Source organism: Lissotriton vulgaris, chromosome 4_1 (genome assembly GCF_964263255.1).
Source record: "Lissotriton vulgaris chromosome 4_1, aLisVul1.2, whole genome shotgun sequence".
NCBI lineage: Eukaryota > Metazoa > Chordata > Amphibia > Caudata > Salamandridae > Lissotriton > Lissotriton vulgaris.
The window spans coordinates 1,125,716,487-1,125,743,155 of NC_141691.1; the positions used below are offsets into that span (position 1 = coordinate 1,125,716,487).

At 45.2% G+C, this 26,669-nt stretch overlaps 1 protein-coding gene across 8 annotated transcripts in view; it reads left to right on the forward strand.

The window, feature by feature from the left end:
* Positions 1–26,669, forward strand: part of PTPN3 (protein tyrosine phosphatase non-receptor type 3) — a 1,864,164-nt gene that overhangs the window by 856,288 nt on the left and 981,207 nt on the right. For all 8 annotated transcript variants that reach the window (XM_086965368.1, XM_086965363.1, XM_086965366.1 and 5 more), the window contains one exon: positions 26,355–26,424. In XM_086965368.1, the coding sequence (XP_086821494.1) occupies positions 26,355–26,424 (70 nt within the window). The remainder of the gene's footprint in view (positions 1–26,354; positions 26,425–26,669) is intronic.

Here is a 26,669-nt window from a genome sequence, read left to right on the forward strand (position 1 = left end):
AGGCCCTGGGTGACGGTTTTTCTCGTGTCGGAGGGGATCCATTTGAAGATCCTGCAGAGCATTCGGAAGGTGGTGAAGCAGGATGCGGAGACGGCGTTGACTTGCTTGGTCCTGGAGAGGGCGGAGTCGAGAATGACCCCCAGGTTGCGAGCATGGTCGGTGGGTTCTGGGGCTGTTGCTAGCGATGTAGGCCAACAGGAGTCGTCCCAGGCTGATGGGGCAGGCTGATGGAGTGGGGTCGAGGATGAGGACCTCCGTCTTGTTTGAGTTCAGTTCAGCCTGCTGTCCGTCATCCATTCAGCGAATGCCTTCATTCCTCTGTGGAGGTTGGCTTTGGCGTTGTGGGGGTCTTCGATGAGGGATATGATCAGCTGGGTGTCGGCGTAGCAGATGATGTTGAGGCTGTGTTGTCGTGCGACATGGGCGAGTGGTGCCATGTAGATATTGAACAGCGTCGGGCTGAGGGAGGATCCCTGTGGAACGTCGCAGATGATCTCAGTGGTTTTGGAGCGGAAGAGTGGGAGGCAGACGCTCTGGGTTCTGCCAGCGGGAAAGATGTGGTCCAGGCCAGGGCCTTCTCTTGGATTCCTGCGTCATGGAGGCGTGCTGTTAAGGTGCGGTGGCAGACCGTGTCGAAGGCTGCTGATAGGTCAAGGAGGATGAGGGCGGCTGTTTCTCCTTTGTGCATCAGGATCCTGATGTCGTCGGTGGCGGCGATGAGGGTCGGTCTCGGTACTGTGGTTGCTGCGGAATCCGGACTGGGATGGGTCCAGGATGTTGTCTTCGAGGTAGCGGGTCAGCTGTCTGTTGACGATCTTCTCTGTGACTTTCACTGGGAAGAGGAGCAAGGAGATGGGCCGGAAGTTCTTGAGGTCTTTGGGGTCAGCCTTGGGTTTCTTCAGTAGGGCGTGCTTCCAGCTCATCGGAAAGGTTGCTGTCTCGAAGGAGATGTTGATTGTTTTCCGGAGATGGGGTGCGATGGTAGTGCTTGCTTTGTTGAAAAAGTGGTGAGGGCATGGGTCAGATGGGGATCCGGAGTTGATGGAGTTCATGGTCTTGATGGTGTCTTCGTCGCTGATGCTGGACCAGTCGGTCAGGCGGCTGGTGCGGGTCGCAGGGGTGGTGGTCTCGGCAGCAGAATTGGGGGTGTCGGTATTGAAGCTGTTGTGGATGTCGGCGATCTTGTGGTGAAAGAAGGTGGCCAGTGAGTCGCACAGGTCTTGTGATGGTGGAACGTCGTTGGTGTTGCAGCTGGGGTTGGAGAGTTCTTTCACAATGTTGAGGAGCTCTTTGCTGTTGTGTGCATTGTTGTCTAGGCGGTCCTTGAAGGTGGTCCTCTTGGCGGTCCTGATTAGTTGGTGGTGCCTGCGGGTGGCGTTCTTGTGGGCTGTGTAGCTGTCTGGTGTTCGGTCGCGGAGCCAGTTCTTCTCCAGCTTCCGGCAGGCGCGCTTGGAGGCCCGGAGGTCTTCGGTGAACCATGCGGTTTTCTTGTTAGTGTGGTTGGGTGCGGAGGTCTTGAGTGGGGCCAGGGTGTCAGCGTAGTCGTTGATTCAATGTTTGAGGTGGATGGCGGCGCTGTCCTGGTAGGTGGGGTCTGTGGGTGGACCCAGGGCGAGGGTGGTTGTCAGTTGGTCCTTGGTTATCTTGCTCCAGCAACGGCGTGGCAAGTGTTGGGTCCGGTGGTGTGTGGGGGGTTTCCTGAAGGTGACGTGGACGCATCTATGGTCTGTCCAGTGGGGTTCGGTGGTGTGGTTGAAGGAGACGTGGGGACTTGCGGAGAAGATGGGGTCTAGTGTGTGTCCAGCGGCGTGGGTGGATGTCGTCAAAAGCTGTTTGAGTCCGAGGTTGGCGATCAGGGCGGTGGAGTTGGCGTCATTGTTGTTCTCGAGGTGGAAGTTCAGGTCCCCGAGGAGGATGTAGTCCGTGGAGGCGAGGGAGTGGGTGCTGATGAGGTCGGCAATGGTGTTGCTGAACTGTGGTCGGGGGGTCCGGGTGGTCTGTAGACGAGTGATCCGGCGGTGGTGAGTGTCGTCTGTGTTGGTCGAAACCCTGAGGGTGTCCTTGTGGATGATGGCGATTCCCCCTCCCACTCCAATGGTGCGGTCTCTGCGGAGATCCTGTAGCCCTCTGGGATGGCTATGGCGATGTCCGGTGCTGAGTTAGCGTTCAGCCAGGTCTCCGTCAGGAAGGTGATGTCGGGGTGGTTGAGTCTAGGAGGTCCCAGAATTCGATGGCGTGCTTGCGAGCGGTGGGGGTGTTGAGGAGGATGCATCGGAGGTGGTTGGGTTCTCTGGTTGATGGTCTGGCGGGCCGGAAGCTGGTGAAGCTGCAGTTCCGGCAGGTGAAGGGCCCTTGGGTGCACTTCGGGATGGCCAGATAGCAGGAGTGATCTCGTCCAGGGTTGAGTTAATGGAGGGTGCTGGAGTCGTAGTGCAGTCTGGTGCTGTGGGGGCTTCGGGGTCCACGGGTTCTGGCGCTGGGCGTGGTCCAGGCGCGGACGGGCGCAGACAGGCTTGCCTTTGGCACGCCTTCGGCACGCAATCGGCACATCCGCTACACGTCCGGTCGCCATTTGAAGGCGGAGAGGGAGGGAGGAGCAACTGGGAGGTGGGAGCTGGGCGGCAAGGGGGCGTGGCCGCTGGACACAGCGGTGGGGGAACCGATGGGGTACAGAAGGCAAAAGGGTGATTAGAAAGAGGCACAAAAGTTTTTTAAAAAAAGTGAAAAAGACAAGGAAAGCACTTAAACAACAATCATGGGGACACTGGCAGATCTGGTCAGAAGCGTACTCGGCGGCGTCGAGACGAGGTCAGGGAGAGCTGAGAGGCTACCTGGCTCGCGGGCGGGTCAGGAGTAACCCTTGCTGCCCGTCCGCGGTGGCCTTAAGAGGTGGAGAGGGAGGGAGGCGTAGCTGGGAGCGGGCGGCGAGGGGGCATGGCCGCAGGGGGGCATGGCCACAGGAGGCAGTGGCGGGGAAACCGATGGGGTACAGAAGGCAAAAGGGGGATTAGAAGGAGGCACAAAAGTAAAGTCAAGCACTTAAACAACAATCAGGGGGACACTGGCAGATCTGGTCAGAAGCTTACTGAGCGGTCTCAAACTCGCGCAGGTGGGCAGCGGCGAGACGAGGTCAGGAAGAGCTGAGAGGCGGCAGGGGAGGAGACCTGGCTCTCGGGCGGGTCAGGATTCTACTGTCCAACCAGTCCGAAGCAACCTCCGGGTTGTCAAAAAAACAGGCCCTTCCCCCAAGCTCCAGGCGCAGGCGAGCCGGAAACATCATGGCATACTTTAGTCCCTTGTCCCTGAGTTTCTTCTTTACCGGAATAAAACTCTGCTGTTGTTTCTGCACCATCTGAGTAAAGTCAGGGAAAAAGGAGAGCGTGGCATTCTCATACGGCAAAGGGGCTTCTGCGCGTACTGCCTGCAGGATTGCATCCCTATCTTGAAAATGTAACACCCTCGCGATCATCGTACAAGGGGGGGGCCCAGGCTTGGGTTTCCCCCCTGGCACCCTGTGGGCACACTCAATTGTAAAGAAGTTGCCCAGCCCCTTGGGCTTCAGATGGTTGAGGATGAGATCTTGGATAAACAAGTTTGGGGCCAGTCCCTCTTCTTTCTCAGGTACCCCAAGGATTCGTACGTTATTACGCCTGGCTCTCCCTTCGTAGTCATAGAGTTTCCGGTTTGTTAGATCACGTATATCCTCCTGCAGCAGCGCCACATCATCAATTAAGCTAGCGGTCTTAATATCAAGTGATTTGACCTTTTCGCTCACCTTGTCAGGTCGGGCCGTATCAAATTAACCTCTATTGTGACGGTGTCAAGTTTATTGTCTAATGCCTCCATCTTCTGGCCCAGGGAGGACTGAACCCCGCTGATGGCTGCCATAACATCAGTGAGAGTAGGCTCCACGGAAGAACTCAAAGAGTCACTCCCCACTTACTGAGGATGCTTCGACTCCGTAGGGGAATTCCGGGGCATCGTGTAGTGATATAGCGTGTTGGCTTGTACTTGTCTCGAACCCTTGGAGGATCTGGACAGGGGCTTTTCGGCCTCTGGCCTGGTTGCCATTCTGACATCCGCTACTCTCCACTACAAGACACGAAGCCCAACCGGTTACTTGGAAATCGCGGATTAACAGGCTCAACTCTAGGGGGAGCCCCAACGATGCCCAAGTGGAAGTCCGCACGCGTCAATACACCACTGTCTTCAGCTGGGCACGCAGGACGCGACCTAGCACCCCAGGCACCAACGGGATTTACTCGCAGGGCGTTGGCAGGCTGTCCTTACACGTGGTCGGCAACGCCGTACTGCCCTGCTCACCAGGGCTCCCGTTCCACTGGTACCGTTGTGTAGGGCTGGGCCGGCAGAATGCGCAGGCTCACACCCCCAGGGCTTCCACAATAGTCCCTCAGGGTCTGGAAGGCACCCACTGTCTCTCACCAGCGATGACCGAAAGGCCAGATGGGGGGAGGGGGGGGCGCACGCACAATGTCCATGGGTCCGGTAACAGTGCAAGCAGGCGCCCTCTGTCTCACAAATGCCACCTCCAAGGATAACACGCCATGGTGAGGGCGCCAAAGTCACACCGTCGCACCACCAGGTTATGCTGTGTGTATTCAGTTGCTGCGCTCCCCGGATGTCCAGGGGTAGTGACCACCACTAATTGTTGCTCAGGGTTGCCTTAAAACGCTCCAGACAGCGCTCTCCTCACCTGCGTGGTCCGGTGGGGACTCGCTATTACACCAGCGCCCGGCCGTGGGCACTCTGATGCGACTCTCTCTTTGCGCCCCAGCCGAGACACACCTCCCTTCTTGGCACTCCTTTGGATCCAGGCAAGCCGGGCCTCACATTACCCGCAGGGAGGGTCTCGCGGGGGGTCCAATGAGCCCCTGCTGGTTGCCTGATTTTCGTTTGTGTCTGCTGGCCGCACGCCGATCAGCCTCGGGCCGGACCGGCAAATTCCGGTTTTCAGCCCCGGCGAATAACGCTCACTCCTCGGGCACAGCAATACTCTAGCCCCCGGTCTGGGCAAGCAGAAGGCCGCAGAATCTTCAACGGTGTAACCCGGCCCCCGGACACCACCAAGGACCCGGAACACTGCGGCGTGTGTTGCGTTCTAGCCTCTGTCAGGCTGCGGGGCGAAAGCTCAGGATGAAGAATTTGATATTAAAGCTGGTGAAAGGGGTAGACTGAGCTAAGCGCGCACGCAGCCATCTTAGACCGGCGCGTGGCTCCTCAACCAATCATACTTCTTAACATCATACTTCTTGGTCTCAGGTTGTACACTGATATTTCCCCAGAACAAGGCAATTCTAATAGCATTCCACACTCTTCCATCACTCAACGGAGCGGAATTGCAACAAACTTTAATAACTTGGAGAGGTGCAGAGTACTTACTATCACCTTTACGTACTGTTCTCCCCTTCATTATCTTGACAATGTCACCAACTTGAAGGGCTACACTTCTTACTTTTTTCGTATGTTTATCAACCAAGGTTTTTTTTTTTAATGTTCAGAATGATTTTATTGAAACAAAATGCAAACAGAATAAATGAGACACATACAATACAAAAGAATAACTCTTATATGCGTAAATGATGAAATAGCGAACATAAAATGCAATAATCCAAGGAATAGAAAAGGGGGAGAGAGGGGGCGGGAAAGGGCGGGGAAGGGGATATATCATGGAATTGCAGAATACAACAAAATAGTCATAATTGAAATAAATCTTAATTAAAATAAATCTTAAAGGCCTGTAACCTAGGGGATAGTAAGTAACAAAATACAGCATAGAACTAGAGGCCATCGCAGCACACAACCCCTAAATCATTGCAAAACATACAAATCAATAGGTGACCAAAAAGATTGAAATGATTGTGAATTATGAACAACGCCTTTAAGAGACAGCTGTGCTCCTTTTCTAGTAAAGATAATCCATGACCACCAGGCATGAACTGAAAGAGAAGAAGCATCTTTCCAACAAAAAGTAATAGATTTTAACGCAGCTGTGATTAAGAAATTAAATAACTTAGCTTCTGACTCACTAAGAGGATGGGAAAGGGCAACTGATTTACATAATAACATAGCATAAGAAATATCATCTTGTACAGGTAAAAAATTTGAAATTACAATCCAAACATCCGACCAAAATTTTAAAATAATTGGCCATTCAAATAACATATGACGAAGTGATCGAGAGCTAGAAGTGCAATGCCAACAAACATCAGATGGTAACAAATGGAGTCCATAGGGCATTAAATAAAATAAAAGCATTAGTTTGATACAAAGACACTGGAAGCCAACCAGAAATACTGTTAAGCCATATTGATGACCATATGTCATCAGAGAGGGAGATGGACAATTCAGTATTCCAAAAAGATGATATCGTACCAACATTGGAGCCCTGGAAAGAAGTAAATTTTTTATAAAATACTGAGACAGCTTTGGGGGATGACGTAACAGCTGCAAGGTAAGTCAATAGGTCGTTAGTGGTGGAAGAGGGAATACCATTGGGGAAAGAGTCCAAAATTGAATTACATAAAGTTTAGTATTTAAGAAAATCAGATGCTGGGATATCAAATTTTAACCGTAGTTGCTCAAAAGGAATAAAAGCAGTACCACAAAAGACATCTTTGAGATAAAAAATTCCTTTTGAAATCCATGAGGACCAAAAAGTAATGTTTCTATTTAGTTTAAGTAAAGCACTGTGCCATAAAGACAAGTGGACTGTGGATAGTAAGGGTAATTCAAAATTAGAATCCAAATCATTAATTATTAGTCTAGAGGATTTGATGATAGAGGACTTATGAACAACCTTGGATGTAGAAGACATTGACAGCACAGAGGGCAATGAAAAAGAACGAACAATTGAAGATTCAATATCAAGCCAAATTGGAGGTTTGACCATAGGAGAGGCTGTAAACCATAAGGAGCTTTGCTTTAAAATAAAAGCTTTATGATAGAGGTAAAAGTCCGGAATAGCAAAGCCAGCCTGGGACTTAGGGAGTTTTAGTTTCTTACATGCAATACGAGGAACCTTATTAGACCAAAGGAATTTAGATAACAATCTGTCAATATCTTTATCAAATTTAAGAGGGAACTGAGTGGGAATCATGGCCAATGAGTAGAAAATTTTTGGAGCAACATTCATTTTTATAGCTTCCATTCTACCCCACCAGGTAAGGAAAATGGGAGACCATTTGGATGTTTTGTTCTTAATATATTCAAGTATAAAGTCACCATTAAGTTTCAAAGTAGCAGGTAACGAGGAGGCAAATAGAATACCTAGGTATTTCAGCTTACAGTTCTGCCAAATAATATCTGTGTTCGGTAGCATATCTGGGGTACAAAAAGCATTCAGGGGAAAAAATTCAGTTTTACTTTCATTTAATTTATAACCAGAAACCACCGAATATTTTCTAATAATGTCTAATAGGGAAGGAACAGAAGAAAGTGGATTATTAATAAACAATAAAACATCATCAGCATAGGCCAAAGTTTTAATCATGACATCATTTATCGTAATCTCCTGAATATTGTCATGGCATCGGATATAATTAAGAAAAGGCACAATTCCTATTAAAAACAATAGTGGAGAAAGGGGGCAACCCTGCCTAGTACCTCTAAAGAGGGAAAATTGAGTGGAAATTTGGCAGTTAATAAACAAACGAGCAGTAGTGGCAAAATATAAGGCAGAGATCATACAAATAAAATGGGTACCAAAATTAAAGGACAATAAAGTTTTAAATAAAAACTGCCAATGAATTTTATCAAAAGCTTTTTCTGTGTCCAAAGCCATCACTCCCGCAGGGGAAGCAAGACAAGGACTCTGTTCAATAACGTGTAAAAGGGATCTAGTATTGTTAGCCAAATACCGATTTTTCATAAAACCAGATTGATCTGGATGAATGATGGAGTGAAGGATGGGAGCTAATCTAGTGGCAAGAATTTTGGCATAAAGTTTACAATCCTGGTTTATGAAAGAAATAGGACGATAATTAGCAACCAGTGCAGGGTCCTTATCAGGCTTGGGCAAAACAATGATTAAAGCGTCCGTAAAGGAGCATGAAATAGTGCCAGAGGAACCAAAATGGGAAAAAAGTGAACTTAAATAAGGTAAAATGTAGCATTGAAATTCTTTATAAAATTCAGCAGGGATACCATCTGGGCCTGGGGATTTGTTCTTGGGTAGTGATTTGATAGCAAGTAGAATTTCATCAGAAGTAATCGGAGAATCTAAACTTAATCTGTCTGAAGGGGAGACTTGAGGTAATTTGTACCGATTTAAAAAGGAATCAATTAAAGAGTCATCACAAGGCACTGGTTTACTATATAAATGAGAATAAAAATTTAGAAATTCTTGTACAATGTCATTATGGGAAATAGCAACTCGACCATTAGGATTACGAATCGATGTTATTTGAGTTTTGTCCCTCTTAATACGTAAATAGTTTGCAAGAAGCTCCCCAGATCTATTGGTGTTAAAGCGAAACTTAGCATTAGATTTCGTAAGTTGGATTCCAGCTCTAGTACTAAGTATAGCATTAAATTCATAACGAAGCTTGTGCAGTTTAGATTTGTACTGAAGGTCATTAGAGGAAATTAATAAACGTTCATATTTAGCAATTTGCGTTTCCTACTGTTTAATATTAGAGTTAAATTGTTTATTTTCATGTGCCATAATAGAAATAGTAGTACCTCTAATGTAGGCCTTAAAAGCATCCCACCTATTCACAACAGAAGTTGAACCTTCTGGGTTGAATACAAAATAGTCTTGGATAGTTTGTAAAAGTTTGGGCTTATGTTTATCATTGAGAACTATACTTGTGTTCATACGCCAACGATTTTGTTTAGTAAAAGTAGAGGAAATATTTAATACAAAAGAAATCAATGCATAGTCCGAAACATCAATATTACCTATAACAGGGTTAGTGGCTGACTGAAGTAACGAAGGTGAAAGCAAAAAATAATCAATTCTGGAATGAGAATTATGGGGATTAGAGAAAAAGGAAAACCATTTCTCCGTAGGAAAGTGTAACCTCCATATATCAGCTAATTTGGTTGTGTGAAGAAAAGATTTAAAGGCATGAAACACTTTAGGAGGATGGAATTTTGTAGTGGAAAGCCTATCTAGTAATGGATCAATAATTACGTTAAAATCCCCCCAACAATCAAAGGGACCTGCCCCAACTTCAGTACCTCAGAAGTTAATGCAGACCAGAAAGAAGGGTCGTCAGCTGTAGGACCATAAACATTAAGCAAAAAATAAGTTGTCGTGAATTTTAACCTTAACCATTAAAAATCTACCTTCTAAGTCAGTAAACTTAGAAGCGCGGGGACACGCTGCGATGGCGTTACTGAGCGCTCTACAAACTCTATATTATATTATTATTATTTAACTTACTAAGAATCTGACAATGCAACCGTTTTGCAAAAAGAATTGCAACCCCATTTTTCCTTCCCTGTGCAGGGGAGGAAACAATATTGTCAACCCATTTTTTCTTCATAAAATGGATAATTTTATCATCAACATGCGTTTCTTGAATAAAGCAAATGTCAGCTTTACATGCACCCAGGTAATCTAAGATCTTAGTGCGTTTTACCGGATGCCTCAAACCCTTAACATTAAGAGAAACAATTTTAACATTATGAATATTAGCCATTGTGCATTAAAAGAAAAGGAAAAAAGAATGACACAGAAAAAGAAGAATGGAGAAATAGCCATGGAAAAGGAGCGACTCTATGCAGAGAGTAAGTTAAGGAAAAACACAAGAGGAAGAAAGCAAAAAAGGAAAGGAGACAAACAAGGAAGATAGATAAGGACAAAGAAACGCACACCCGTTCCACAAGAATGGCCAGAAACCGTTGGAGCCCATAAGCATAAGAATATGCAAAGATGTGACAAGAAAAGTCAGGCTATTCGAAATCAAGAATTAGGATCTTGAGTATCCATAGATGGAGGAGCTTGCTGCTCAAGAAACAAACGAAGATCTTCAGGACGTTGGAAAGATTTGGAGACATTGTCTTTCCAGACACTTATCGTTGAAGGATCAAAAAGACCATATTTAAATCCCAGGTGTCACAGCTGTGGACGATAGGCAGAAAAATCTTTGCGAATAGCAACAGTTTCTTTGGCAAAGTCCTGGTGAATAAAATTTTTGGTCCCATTCGCTAATAAGGAAGGGATTTCTCTTGCAGCCTTGCGAATGAGGACCAAATGATGATGACGCAGAACCTTGAAAATCATTTGCCTGGGTTTAGTATGTCTAGGATTACGATGGGAAGGGACTCTGTGGGCCTTATCAATCTCAAATTTTTCAGCGAATTTTATATTTAAAAGGCCTGGCAGAAGAGATTCAAGATATAGACGACAGCTTGTCCCCTCAACTTCTTCATGCAAATTAAAAATACGTAAATTGTATTGCCTATTACGATTTTCCATGTCCAACAGTTGACTATGCATTGGAACAATTTTGGCCATCAACGGAGTAAAAGTGTCAATTTTGTTTTTATTATCCTGAATTTTAATGGCATTGTCAGAAATTTTCATTGACATAGAGGCCATATCTTTGCGAATATTTTTGACATCTGAAGCAATTCTATCTGTATTCAAGCGTAGTGCTTTAATTTCCTCTAAAATTAGAGCAAAAGCAGGGTCTGAAGACTCAACCAGCTTAGACTTTGCTGGAGGAGGAGAAACCTGCTGCTTGCGTTTATTAGCATTGGAATTCTTAGAATCCATTTTGAGGTGATGTAAAGGTTCCACAATACGTGTAAATTGGCAAAAAGATGAAAAACAACCTCAAAATGCAAGAGAAATTAGGTATTTGCCACAAAAACACCAACAAAGTCTTAAATGCAGGTGCAGCAGCTAAAGTAGACAGGAGGTGTGGCTAGGCCCAAGCCAGGCTCTGTCACAGACGTTGCTCCGCCCCCAAGCACTCAAACTCGGCAGTACCTGAAGGAGAGACCGGGGTCCAGAACCAAGGAACCAGAAATCGATGTTCCGCCACAGGAAATTGCCCCAAAATCACTCCACAAATCAGCAAGCACATAAGAAGGTAAGCGGCATCATTTCCGCCAACTTTTTGACACAAAAATCGGCGTTTGCAGAGAGGTCGGGCTGAGGAAGTTACGGAGCTCCCGAATGGCGGCCATCTTGTTTGACGCGCTCGCGCGTCTCCCAACCAAGGTTTTTTTGATTATATAGAAGATATTGTTTGACACTTAACCGACCATGGAATCAATTTAGTGCAATTAAGCCAACCCATATTGTCCTTAGTGCGGGGAGAACGTCCTCTCATAAGTTCAAAAGGGGAATAACCAGAAGATTGACATTTGGTAATCCTATAAGCGTAAATAGTTTTACTCAATTCATCCTCCCAATCTTTGTCATTACTGTTGGAGAGTTCAATGATACCTTTTATTACTATGTTAAATCATTCCACGCTACCATTACCTTCTGGGCGATAAACTGAGGTTGTTCTATGAATAATACCAGTGTCTTTTATAAAAATGTTAAAGCAATCACCCACAAATTGCCCACCATTGTCAGAAATTAGGTCTTTGGGAAGGCCTTCCTTACTAAAATCTTCCCCTAGGAAGTGTAACACATTTTCAGTGTCGGCTTTCCCTACTATTTTGTACTCAGGCCACTTTGAGAAATGATCTACCAACACTATAATATGTTTCAACAGACCATCAATAGTTTTGACAGGACCCAAAATATCAATGAAAATCCTTTCCCAAGGCATGTTTGGAATCACAATGGGATGTAACATAGTTTTGCAAGTGGTCAAGCTTTTATCTGAATTTGCACATTCAAAACATTCTTGTACCATCCTTTCAATGTCTTGCTCGACTCCTGGCCACCAATAGGATTGCTCAATTCTACATTTTGTATTAACAATACCTAAGTGACCCTCATGACAAAGGTTTATGACCTTGTCACGAAAAGATCTTTGGTGGGATTAATTTCCCCCCTCTAAAGAGCAAATCATTTTTAAGGGAAAGTTCATTCTGAACTTCCCAAAATGGAATGAGGGCCTTGTCAAGGACGAATATGCCTGGCCAACCTTTTTTGTCAAATTTGGATACATCTAGAATCTCTTGGTCAAAAGAAATGTTTTTGACCCATACGTCATGAGGTATGCTCACTAGTTCATTACCGAAAATACTGGCAACAAACCATTGGTCCCACTCATTATCAGTATTTTCAATGACAGACAAAGGACTCCTGCTTCAAAAATCAGTTATTCTGTTACTCACACCAGGAACGTACTCAACATCATACAGAAAATCCAAAAGCTGTGCAGAAAAACGTGAAATCCTAGGTGAAACATTATTAAGACCGTGAGGTGTGAGGACTTTAGTGGGAGGTTTGTGGTCTGTGTTTAAAGTGACATGCGTACCCCAAATAAACTATCTAAAGTGTTTTAGTCCCCACAAACACCCAAGCGCCTCTATTTCGATCACGGAGTATTTCTCCTCCGTGATGGTGAGAGCTCTTGATGCAAACGCCAAAACACACAAAGATCCATCGCTTTGCAACTGGGAAAGAACAGCGCCTAACCCCTTACCACTCGCATCTGTGGTGATAAAGCTTTTAAGTTTTGGGTCAAATCCTTTGAGCGCTGGTGCGGAGCAGATATCTTTTTTATACCCTCCATGCTATCTTGGCATTCATTGGTCCAATGAAAAACACTCCCTTTTTTTTCAATAGTTGGCTTATACAATACATTTTGTCTGCAAAATTACTCACAAATTTTGAATAATACTCTACAAGTCCCAAGAAAGACCTAACGTCCTCTTTATTCTGAGGAGTTGGAGCCTTAAGTATTGCATCAACAAGTTCAGACTTGGGATGGATGCCGCTAGTACTAATCTCGTGACCCAGGTAGGTCACGCTTTTCCTTCCAATTCTGCACTTAGACTTTTCGGCTGTAAGGCCCTTCTTCTCTAATAGCTGTAAGACTTTGGATAAGACCTTATCATGTTCTTCCTTAACTTTTCCCATAATGAGAATGTTGTCCTGAAAAAAAATTACGTTTCTCATTTCTTTAAAAATTTGACACATGATGCACTGAAACATTGCTGCAGCCGATACCAAACCAAAGAGTACACGTTTGAAATGAAATAAACTGATTGGGGTGACAAAGGCTTTAAGATGTTTGCTATCAGCATGAAGGGGAACCTGATGATACTCTGAAGTTAGGTCGATAGTTGAAAGCCATTCCATGTCTTTAGTTGGAGAAAGTAATTCAGAAATCTAGGGAGGGGAAACATATCAATAAAGATGTTTTTATTAAGTTCTCTAAGGTCCACACACGAACGGATGTTTCTGCTGACCTTGCGCGCGACCACCAAGGGGGCGACCCAATCAGACGATTCAATACTCCCAATTATGTCTTTGTCCACTAGTTTTTGTATCTCGTTATGAACTTCATCCTTAACTACCAAAGGGATATTTCTAACTTTGTGAATGCATGGCCTGGCATTTTCTTTGAGAATAATTCTATGGGAAAAGCCTTCCAGTTCCCCAACACCCCCTGAGAAAACATTAGGAAATGTAGAGAAAAATTAATCGCACGTGTCTTCTTGAAGTGGATCAATACATAAAACAGGTTCAGCACTATTGGGGTCAAGGTGTATTCCAAGTTCGCCTTGATCCCACCAGCCCAAAACACAGGGTTCTGCTTTTGAAACATATAACTTACAAAATGCTGATCTTCCTTTAAACTCAAACTTGAGTTTGCGGAATACCAAAAGGTTTTATGGGTTCACCAGTATAGCTTACTGGGTGCACGTCAGGAATATCAAGATTAGGACCAATTCTGTTACTGAATATTTCTTCCCGCTTGTTTCTATTTATAATGGTGTAAGGTGATCCAGAATCAGCCATTAATGTTACAGCTATGCCACCTCACCTGCCTTTATCGCACACACTGTTTTCTTTCCTTATTTTACCCTGAAACAAAGTTTCATCATCATTAATGCAGCAAACTTTGTTGTCATTACAATCAGATTCAATACTATCATTGTCTTCTTCACACTCATCCACAATACACTTAACAGTTTTAGCAGGCCTTAGCAAAGTGGCCAGTCATTTTACAGTATGCACGTTTTTGGCCTAAAGCTACCACAACGATAACACGCTCCTTTGGCTTCAAATTTATTGGTACGCTCTTTATTCTTACTTTTCCCTTTTGGCGTTTGTTTGTCAAATTTCATCTTTGACTTTTCCAAATTGTTCTGATTAGAAATTCTTACAATTTAAACCATTTCATCACTGTTGTCACTCTTAGCTTTGTTAATAACTGTTTTGGCACACCTAGATGTTAGTTCCGCTTTGCTGATGATAGCTGAAATTTCTCTTAAGGTAGCGTCTCCATCAATCCAAAGTTTATCTTGCAGATTTTGGTTGTTACAATGCATAACGAGTTGGTCGCGGATCAATTAATCTTCAATGATACCAAATTTGCACAATAAAGCCAGTCTCCTAAGAGAAGCGATATAATCTTCCACTTTTTCCGACGGTTCTTGCTTCCTATTGTAAAAATTGAATCTGTGCACAGCTTTACAAACCGTTGGGGCAAAATAGGCATTCAAATCAGATATAGCTTGCGTGAAAACATTTACTTCACTACCTGCCATTTTATTTTTACAATTCTGTTATATACTCTTAAACCTCCAGGACAAAGACAATGTAATAAAAAAATGTTTTCCTTTCTGGAGGGAGTTCTTTACTTTCAAAAGTGTCCAGGTCATTAATTAAATAATCCCTCCACTCCTCCCATCTTTGGCTGGAAACCTTGCATACTTTTACCATGAATGCTTGTGGAGCAGGTAGATTCATAGTTGCCATAGCCATATTAGCAGTAGAAGGAAGGAGGAAAATGAGAGGGAAAAAATATAATTATAAATTACAATTGTGGAGCAATAACTATACAATACTGGATGTGATAGTTTAATTTGCAGTAAAATTTAAGCTAAAATAATGAGAACAATGCCTGTAATAAGCCCAATAACGAAGTGTGATTAATGTTGCACTGTGTGTGTGTCACAGTTGAAATAAATGAGGAATTGTTTATATTAAAACACAGTGTGCGTACCACTGAAGGGAAAATTCAGATATAATTGTGGCACGATGTGTGCGTGTCACCGTTGTAATCAATAAAACTTGCCTTGTAATTTGATGCGCGGTTTGCGCATCACTGAAGATGAACATGAAAGTTGAACTCTCTCTCTCTCTATCTATCTATCTATCTATCTATCTATATATTCACTGAAAAAACCATAGGTTTCACACCAGTTATAGTTAGCTGGAAATTTTACTGATATAAAACCATTGAAATTCCCACGTTATAGTTAGATGGACTCACTATAACTTGCGCGTGCAATGCACTGCTGATGACGTCACATATTACATCACTCATGACATGGTCAGTGACATCACTCATGACATCACTGATGACACCATCCAGTGAATGTGTGTCTTTCTGAAAAATAAATATATTTTATATATGTATATGTAAAAGTTGATGGAAGAATAAATGTTTAAATAAGTGTCTAAATGGATGGTTTTTAAAAATTGATTGGTTAACTGGCTTAATAAGACATCATCAGCAGTGCATTGCACGCGCAAGTTATAGTGAGTCCATCTAACTATAACGTGGGAATTTCAATGGTTTTATATCAGTAAAATTTCCAGCTAACTATAACTGGTGTGAAACCTATGGTTTTTTTCAGTGAATTTAATAGGTTTTTTAAATGCTAATTCCTAACTATAACTGGTGTGAAACCTATGGTTTTTTCAGTGAATTTCATAGGTTTTTTAAATGCTAATTCCTTTGTATATCGAGTTTCTAACCTTTTTTTTTTTTTTTACAATTTGCTGTTTTTTTTAAAGTATTCATGTTTTTTTTATATAATTTTTTTCTTTTGCGCTCTGGGTGCGCGCTCCGGGAAGCTTTCAGCTAAGCTCTCCGGTAAGCTTTTCCGTGAGCTCATCTGAAAGCGCACCCAGAGCGCAACTGTCGTTCGTGAAAAAAAATATGAATGAAAAGTTAATAATAATGCAAAACATTTCGTACCATACAAATAAAATTAGTTTTTTTTAATAAGGAAAATGATTATGCATTTCTGTAAAAGTTTGATGACGTCACTTCGGCGCGCAACGTAAGTGCCCTCGGAAGCGCCTACGTTCGCGGCGCATAAACGCACGCAAAAGCGCCTACGATCGCGCCACGTTTGCGCCCCGGAAGCGCCTACGATCGCGCTGCGTAAACGCACCGGAAGTGCTCCGGAGCGCGCAGCGTAAACGCGTCGGGTCATGTGACCCTAAAATAACACTTTTCATTGGTTGCTAACAGTTTTTTTTTACAATGAATGAAATCCCCACCCATTTCCTTCACTTCTTCTTTCACTTTTGTGACTGAAAGACCTGCCTTTTTTGCTGTTGCATATTTCTTGATTAATCATGGCTGCCAGACCATCCAGCAGTGAAGATGACTCCAATGATTTCATTGATGAAGAGCCTCCTCAGCCGAAGGTCAAAGAACATTTCATCTGGAAATTTTTTAAGTTTCCAGCAGACCAGAAAAAGGTGAATGCACCAAAAGTAGAGTGCAGGATCTGCAAACAGGTCCTGTCACGGGGTAACCCCCCAAAAAAGTATTCTTTTGGCAACTTCACCATGATTCGCCATGTGGAGAGGAGGCACCCCCAGAATTTTGCACGGGAAAGTGTCAGGGCTCTGGCACAAGAGGTTCCCAGAGATGGGGCCTCTACATCAACAGGAGGAGCAACTTCTTCTGGGAGAGAGCAATCGCAGGAGCAGGTGGCAAACATACAACCTGCATTTAACCATGGGGTCGTCAAATGCAGATACTGCAATCAACTCCTCACCTATGGTGAGCAAAGTGTCCTGCTCATGGTTCGAGCATTGGAGAACCATCGCTGCCCTTCCCACCCCTAATTTTTTTCTTTTCTTTTTGCTCCTGTTGAGCAGTTTCCATTCCCTGTTTTTGTTCCTGTTCAGTTAAAAGAAGAAAACCAAAAGTTCTTTTCAGAACTACCTCCAATTCTCATCAAAGAGCTATATTCTTAAAAAAATGAAGAGTAAGTAAAATATAGTGCATTGATAATTGAAAGGAAAATGAGTAAGAAAGAACAGAAAGGTATGAGAGGTGAAAGGAAGTGAAGTAGGAGGAATGAAAGAAGGTGAGTGTTAGAAAAGAAAGTTATGACACAGTGAATAAACTGGAGGCCTCATTTCTGAAAAGTGACGCATCGCTACGTGAAAACAGCGATGCGTCACTTTTCTGGACGCACTCCTTATGACATTCCAGATATGTCATATTTAATATATGACTAATCAATTCGCAAGGAGTTAGATATGTCAGTATTTCTGACGTATCTGTAAACACAAAAGTAACGCATTGCTGGAGTGCGTCACAAAAGTGACGCAACTCCAGTAATGTGTCCTTTCACATGGAAAAAGCACCATGTGAAAGGTTTGCTGTGAAGCAGGCGCAAGATTTTGGCACAACAGCATCCTAAAAAAGACGCACTGCGTCATTATTACCAAGCTTTTTGCAGGGGAACACCCCCTCTGCATGCATTATACCTGACACTATTTTTAAAAAGTGACGCATCTAGGTACATGGGTCACTTTTTAAAACTCTGCGCCACATTATATCTGCATCAGGTATAATGTATGCAGAGGGGGCAATCCCTCGCAAAAAGCTTGGTAATAACGACGTATTGAAATCTATGAGATTTCTCTGCGTCACTTTTAGGATGCTGTTGCGTCAAAATCTTGCGCCTGCCTCGCGTCACTTTTATGTTTACAGATATGTCAGAAATACTGATGTATCTGTAACTCCTTGCAACATGATTCGTCATACATTAAATATGACACATCTGGAATGTCATAAGGAGTGCGCACAGAAAAGTGACGCATCACAACAGCAGTGTAAAAAAATGTGCCTCGTTGCACTATATTTAAAAAGTGACGCATCTAGATAGATGCGTCACTTTTTAAATATTGCATAACAATGCGCATTTTTTTTACACCGCTGGTGCGTCACAAAAATTGACGCACAGGAGGCGCAAAACTAGCAGCGCAAGGCCTTCATAAATATGGTCCTGGATTTTCCCCGTGCTTCGCCGGTGCGCGTACCATGCGCTTCCCCCGCGCAAAACGAAAAAAAAAAAAAAAAATGTAATGCCCTGCAGGACCCTATTTTAGCCCCTACATCAAACCTAGGGGGTCAGAGGGGGTCTACTCTTCCCCCTTATGGTCATTTGCCCCTTTTTTTTCCAAACCCCTTGTGTCTCGATTTTACCGAGACACAAGATGGCGGCCGCTCCAGACTGTTTAGAATGTTTACAGACACCCAAGAGCCAATCAGCTTCCTGCGCGCAAGTCGCGTGTCGCGCCTGGAGCGCACTCCGGTGCGCGCACCGGAGAGCGCCTATAGATATATATATTTTTTTGAACCTAAATTACTCAAAATCCACTGCAGCACATATCTTGAGACATAGCAAAGGCACATCGGGCTACCAGTCCCTTCAATTTTGCCAAGTTTGCTGGAAATCCATTCAGCCGTTCGGGCTAAAAGTGAAATCGACCGCCCTATGGAAATTTACATGGGGAAAACGCGTTTTGGGACCCCCCTTTTATCTCGGCCCCCGCTTGACGTATCCCCCCCAAACTTTCAAGGAAGGACCCGAGCTCGACGAGGCCATTTTCAGGAAATTTTCAGGCAGATTCGTCAACCGGTGCCAAAGTTATTCCAAATAGAATTTTGAGATTTAACATTGAAAAAAATCCTAACTATAACTACCTACTGGCGACCGCCAGTAGGTAATATATATATATATATATATATATATATATATATATATGCCACGGAAACTCCTTCAAGAAAGAGAGCAGAGGCCACGTTAGGGGAAACACCATGGAGGCATCTTTATTCAGACCAGTTTGATCGGCGAATGCATTTCAGCTTCGTAAAGCCTTCCTCAGCGCCCACAGTCATTAGCAGCTCATTTGACACCAGCGTGGTTTAAATATCCTGCCCCTTGCTGTTACGCTGTGTTCTGCTCCACCCCTAAGACTGAGTCCTTGCTCACCTGTTGCAGATTGCATAGTGTGATCAAACTGCAACTCCCAGAGTTCACCATTTCCTCCAGGTAAGTGATGCAGGGGGTGGAAAGAATATGCAGAGTTCAGGGCGCCACGTTAAAATCCAGTCCAAATCTGCTGTGTGCTGTCTGAATTCTTGTGCCCCCTTGGGTCCCCAAACCGCACAACCACAGAGTCACAGGAAATAATCTGGCAGGGGTAAACATGAAGTCACGAGCACCCAACGCAGAGTCAATGACCCCTTCACTGCCTTTTCTCCTTCTGCGTTCTGTGGCGGACCCTGGCTCATCCAATACCTTGGAGAAAACACAAAGAAACAGTCCGTTTCTACAACTGCCAGTGATAGCCGGGCCTCTTGAAGTGCGGGGACCTCTGTTGCGTGCCTCTGGCAGACACGCTGTAAATGCCACGGAAACTCCTTCAAGAAAGAGAGCAGAGGCCACGTTAGGGGAAACACCATGGAGGCATCTTTATTCAGACCAGTTTGATCGGCGAATGCATTTCAGCTTCGTAAAGCCTTCCTCAGCGCCCACAGTCATTAGCAGCTCATTTGACACCAGCGTGGTTTAAATATCCTGCCCCTTGCTGTTACGCTGTGTTCTGCTCCACCCCTAAGACTGAGTCCTTGCTCACCTGTTGCAGATTGCATAGTGTGATCAAACTGCAACTCCCAGAGTTCACCATTTCCTCCAGGTAAGTGATGCAGGGGGTGGAAAGAATATGCAGAGTTCAGGGCGCCACGTTAAAATCCAGTCCAAATCTGCTGTGTGCTGTCTGAATTCTTGTGCCCCCTTGGGTCCCCAAACCGCACAACCACAGAGTCACAGGAAATAATCTGGCAGGGGTAAACATGAAGTCACGAGCACCCAACGCAGAGTCAATGACCCCTTCACTGCCTTTTCTCCTTCTGCGTTCTGTGGCGGACCCTGGCTCATCCAATACCTTGGAGAAAACACAAAGAAACAGTCCGTTTCTACAACTGCCAGTGATAGCCGGGCCTCTTGAAGTGCGGGGACCTCTGTTGCGTGCCTCTGGCAGACACGCTGTAAATGCGACGGAAACTCCTTATATATATATATATATATATATAGACCATAAACGAGGCACACACCAGAGGGAGTTTTATAATTTTATTCCGCAACAAAAAAGCCCGACAGGCGCGTATCAGCTACACACCTTTGTCAATGTCGGGGAGGTAATGAAATGTAACATTTATTTACATAGCAATAAAGTTCATGTCGTGAAAAAATGGGGAAAGTTGAAATCATAGAGGGGCAATCACATAAAGCCTTCTCTGTGTTACTGTGGTGGCCATTTTATAGTGTATAGCAAATTCATTATGTTCTTAATGTATTGCCACTTTTTAACCACTAAATATCCATCAATGCGATTATACACATACTATTTACATTATATACACTAGTATACATAGGCACAATTCCTAGTTGGGTGTGACTACTTTCATATTCGACAAAATTCATGGTTATAGCATTCAATTGTTATACCTTTCAACAATTCATGTCAGAGATCCTCTGTCCCTGTTCAGACAATCTAACCCTGGATGGGCAATTCGCCTATGCCATGTGTATACTAATAAACTCAGTTTATTGTCGATAGGAGTCTCCCCTCTCTCATCTTTACAATTCGGTCCTCCCAGGACCAAACCTGACAAAATAAGGCTATCATAAGTATATGTGAGGTGGCCATTTCTTCGAAAATAGGCAATTCCTTACATTGTCTTCCTCCATTATTATCAGCAACTGATCTTGTGGTGAATGTCTATATTTCCATTATTACGTGCTGCTCCTCCCACCCCTACTATCCATCTGGTGTTGCGTGTTGCTCCAAATCATTCCTTTAACTTTCTCCCTGTTTTTGATTCAGGTTTGTTTTGTTTTACCGAATCCTACTACTGGTTTGTTCTAAATGTCACTGCCTTCATATGTGTACCCATAGTTCCTCCTCATTGTTCAATCCTGTGGGACTCTTGGATTGCATCTCTATTATATACTTGGACTCAAGTTTCCTCAGTTTCTTAACTCTGTCCCCATCTCTCTCATCTTTCGGGATATAATCCATACAGAAGTACCTGAGTAAGTTTGAATTGGACTTGTGGTGCTCCTGGCGTGCCACCGGATACGCAGTATCCCGGTTTTTAATCGCACGCATGTGTTCGAGCACTCTTTTCTTTGCCGGGTGAATCGTGCTTCCTACGTAATTCAATCCGCATGTGCAAGACAGACAGTATACCGCAAATTCAGTATTGCAGTTCATGAGCTTCTTTATTTTCTTTTTAGTTTTCCTGCCTGGAATAGTAAACTCCTATACTTTCTGCCCATTTCTGCATGCTTTACAGTTCATGCAAGGAAAGTATCCAGTTATAGTATCTTTCCTTTTTGGATTTTTTGAGAAATTACTCCTCACCAGATGGGTACTAAGTGCTGGCCCTCTTCACTAAGTGATTAGGGGTGCTTCTGTTAAGTGTTTTCCTATGATCGTATCTAGTTTCTGCACTTTCAAATTTTTGCGGAAGATTTGTACAATCTCTGACGATTGTGCTGAATAATCAGTAATCATTCTCAGCTCATTTTTGGCTTTGATCTCTCTGTCTGTTGTCTCTCCTGCGATCAAGTTCTTCCTCTCTAGTTGTTCCCTTTATTTTCTGCTACAGTCAGGGTCCTTTCCTTGTACCCTCTCTCTCTGAGTCTATGGAATGATTCACCCTCTGCTTTTTGAAACTCGCTTTCTGTAGTACAGTTCCTTTTTATTCGAACAAGTTTCCCATATGGTATCCCTTTGATGACACTATCAGGATGGAAACTAGCCGCATGGAGCCTGCTGTGGGTTTGCGGTATATATATGTAAATATATTTTTTTTAGACTTTGAAGTATTCTTGTATGTCTGTAGGCGTTACACTCTTTAAATCTGGCATCAATACCTTTGCAAAGTAATAACAAGCATTTACAATGCAATGGTCTCGGCATTATCAAAGGTAGAGCTATTGGCATTGCTCATGACTTTTTTTTCTTAAATCATAAATAAATGGCATTGTCATTTACATTGCCAATAGCTTAATCGTTAAATAAATGGCATTGTCATTTACAATGCCAATAGCTTAATCGCTCGCAAATGCATGACCTATTGCATTTACACCCACACAGAGCCACACACACAAAGCCACCAACACACACATACAGAGCCACCCACACAGAACCACAGACACACCCACAGAGCTACACACACAGACACACACACACAGAGCCCTACACACAAACACATAGCCCCCCCCACACACACACAGAGCCCCCCCCACACACACAGAGCCCCCCCCACACACAAAGAGCCCCCCACACACACACACTGCCCCCCACACACAAACTGCCCCCACACACACAGAGCCCCACACACACACACAGAGCCCCACACACATAGCCCCCCCACAAACACAGAGCCCCACACACACACATAGCCCCACACACACACATAGCCCCACACACACACATAGCCCCACACACACACAGAGCCCCCCCCCACACACACACACACACAGAGCCCCCCCACACACACACAGAGCCCAACACACACACACAGAGCCCCCCCACACACACAGAGCTACCCACGCACACAGAGCCCCCCACACACACAGAGCCCCCCACACACACCCAGAGCCCCCCACACACACCCAGAGCCTCACACACACCCAGAGCCACACACCCACTCAGAGCCACACACACACACCCAGAGCCACATACACACACCCAGAGCCACATACACACACAGGAGAGCAAGCACAGTGAGGGGGCAGGGGAGCAAGCACAGCCAGGGGGCAGGGGAGCAAGCACAGCCAGGGGGCAGGGAAGCAAGCACAGCCAGGGGGCAGGGAAGCAAGCACAGTCAGGGGGCAGGGAAGCAAGCACAGCCAGGGGAGCAAGCACAGCCAGGGGTCAGGGAAGCAAGCACAGCCAGGGGGCAGGGAAGCAAGCACAGCGAGGGGGCAGGGAAGCAAGCACAGCCAGGGGGCAGGGGAGCAAGCACAGCCAGGGGGCAGGGAAGCAAGCACAGCCAGGGGGCAGGAGAGCAAGCACAGTCAGGGGGCAGGGAAGCAAGCACAACCAGGGGGCAGGGGAGCAAGGACAGCCAGGGGGCAGGGGAGCAAGCACAGCCAGGGGGCAGGGGAGCAAGCACAGCCAGGGCTCTTACCTCAATGGGACTGACGGGCGTGGAGGGCAGGGGCTGCAGGTATTCGGGGTGCAGGATGTGTCCGCTCCGGGCCGTCAGCATTTTCAGCACCTTGATGGGGAGCCGCTGGGCCTGGCACACTGGGTCCGAGGGAGGCACGGGGTGCAGGAAAGCGGCACCGGGCTGCTGGCCGAACACACGATCTCTTGCGGCAGAAAGCGAGGGCAGCGCCATATGTCCGTTCTACAGTGTATCCTTCTCCTACTACCACCATACCTTCTTTCTTCATACTGTCCTGCACTCTTCTCTTAACCCTCTTCACTACCATGCGCTCCCGCAACTTTCAACATTTTCTGAACTTCTCTTCTTTTCCCTCTCAAAGTAACATACTTTGGTTACTCGCCCTTTTCCAATCTCACCCAGGGTACTCCATCTGCCTTTACAACTTACTTTTTCCGCCTTCTCCAAAAAAAGGAACTCCTGTTCATTAACTCTTTAACCTAATGTACCCCATGCTTACAATGGAAGAAAATCACTTGCCAGCATCAATGCGCTCCACCCTTGGATGAACAATCCATACAACCTCTCTACTACACACCTTCTTTCACCTCACATGCCAACACATCTTAGTACACAATTTACCCTTTGTTATATGCATTCACTTGTCTGTGCTCACTCTTACCCGTATACCTAATCTTCCCATCTTGAATTGCCCTCATTCTTCACTTCAGTCTCCCTTTATGAATCTCGGAAACCTGACTTACTCCACCCCCCCCGTTCCCCTCCCGACTGACTCTTCTTACAACGTCCGTATTAATACACAGACAGATTAGGCTCACATATCCTTGCTTCCTAGCCCTGCACGGGCTCTACAGCTGATCGGTGTGACACATGGGGGGAGCGGCCCGCTCCGTAGGGCTGCAAAAAGAGACACCCATGAGCCCTCTCTTACCGGCTCACTCTGCGGAGGCTCTACTGCGGTCTCTGGCTTTGCCCGGTCCGTGTAGGTCTTCCAGCCGGGATGGAGTTTGAGTAGCTTTCACGGTCCACATGCGGCGGGGGCAGGCACCGACAATGTGCCTCGTGCCCTCTCCGCCATCGCTACCTTCCTGAGATCCCTTGCGAGCTTCTCTCTCTGGCACCTGCGAGGCTCTCCCTCCGCATGGGAGCCCCGCACAGGCAGGCGCCATTCTTCTCCAGCCAGCTTCCTCTCGCCCGGCAGTACTTCCGCCCGATGGCAAGCCCAGCACCAGTCTCGGGCGGGCCTGCCTGACTTCCGGTTTCGGGCTTGCAATGGCTCAGGGCTGTGGCGGTGACTTCGACAGCGCTAAAATGAGGGGTGGGCACCCTCAAGATTAAAAATAAATCCAGCAAGCGGGGAGGACACCCGCTAAGGGCGCCATACACGGGGTAACACCCGTATGGAATTTGAAATCATAGCAAAAGACGCAGGGTTGGCATCTGCACACTCTGGCGCATACGAAGGGCAGGAGCGCTTCCCTCGGAGGGGAAACGACAGTGCTCTGCCCAGGAAAGTAGAATAAAGCGCTCATGTGTGTATTCATGACGACAAAAAAAAAATGGCTGCCGCAAAGCTCCGAATTTTTCGGAATCGGGGGCGTGTTTTTGGGTGAGTGACGGATGACGTCACAGAAAGAACCTAAAAAACACGCTCCCGAATCCAAAAAAGACGGGGCTTAAAGGGAGTGACGCCCCTCTCCTCCAATGGCTGGCCAGCACTTACTAGTGCAGCCAATGGAGAAGAGGGGCCGGTTCCAAGCCCCCTCTAAGAAACATTAAATCTCAGGCTCCGCCCACTGCTACGCAGTGCGACGGTCCTCGACCTAAAAATGGAGGCACGCTGCGTGATCTAGCGCGACCTCGTAGAGCGTGATGTGTGTTGACGTTACACAAGAGGGGATGCGATGACGACGCCTGAAGACCAGGTTCTGCGGCTGCGATTCGTATCCGAATGTTGCTGCCGCTCAAAAAATGCGGCCGACAACAGCTACTTACGCTGTCCCTCACCACAAGACAAAGGAATTGCAAAACTTATGTAAGCTTTCACACGTCTTAAATATCATATGAGTCCCGTAGAAAATGTAATTTACTGTGAGATGCCATTAATGCTATTCCTCCAATTAAGCCAGGCAAATTCAGCAGATTTCCTCGAAAATCTTTTTGAAAATACCTGCGTGGATTCTTATATTGGCTTCTTCGCCATTGTTATGTTGAAATGATGATCCAGAATGTAAAAAGTAAATAAGTTGTCTTTAATAAAAGCTTGAGCCCACGTACAGCAGGGAAGAGCAGAACGGACGCAGCTGCCAGTACAGCTCTCAATCATCCTATTCTCAATACCCCCAACGCACGAGAACATATTTGAAAGTAAATACATACCTGCACTGTGTTGTGCTCAAGCACAGTTCGAGTCAAACTCCAGCCAGCACGAGACGGAACACTCAAGTCAGCTCGAGACACAACACATCTGGAGGCAATTGATTTCACATTGTGCATCATACATGTCTACTATGCCTTTTATCTATTTTGTGAACATTTGCTGTTGTGGGGCGCTCTGACTCAGATGCTTTGTATAGACTTGTTATATGCCTCTTGTACACGTTATCACTTAACATGTAAAGCTCCCTGATACCTTCGGGACTCGCTAGCGCTATATAAAACTTAAAAAATAATGATAACAGCGTAAAAAGATTGAGTTTGCGTTTTTTACTGTATTTCCGTTTTTGTAAAATATATTTTTTCCTTTTTATTATTGCTCAGTTAAAATATTTTGGGGGGGCTTTTATTATAGGAATACCAGTTAGAAAATCCATGTTCATGTAAAGACTGCACATTAAGTATACACTAGACGGTACAGACCTCACTAATGAATGATGACACTGCAAGATTACAATCCACTGCTATGTTTATCCATTACCTTTTCCTTTGCTTTATGAATTCACTGCTTTGCTGCTGGTCGTATGTCCCTGATACATTTATGTGCATTTTGTGTTTTTGTAGGATGAATATTTTAAAAATCTCTTTTAAAAGAAAACGTTTTTTTATACAGCAACGACAAAAAGGGAAACATGTAAGTAATGTAATTTAATTTTTTGTCTCCGTTGATTGTCATACCTGCTGTGAGTGGGCCTTGTTAATCGTTTCATGATGCAGAAAGGAGAAGAGTGTATTCATATTTTGCTTGTTCACTCTCCTGCTCTTTATTGCCTCGCCGTTAGCTGCTTCTGCTTGTGGTGTAGTCCCCTCCCTCTCTACGTCCAACAAACCCTCCACCCCCTCTACTCATCAGCCCCTCCCATTGTCTCCCTTCGCCAT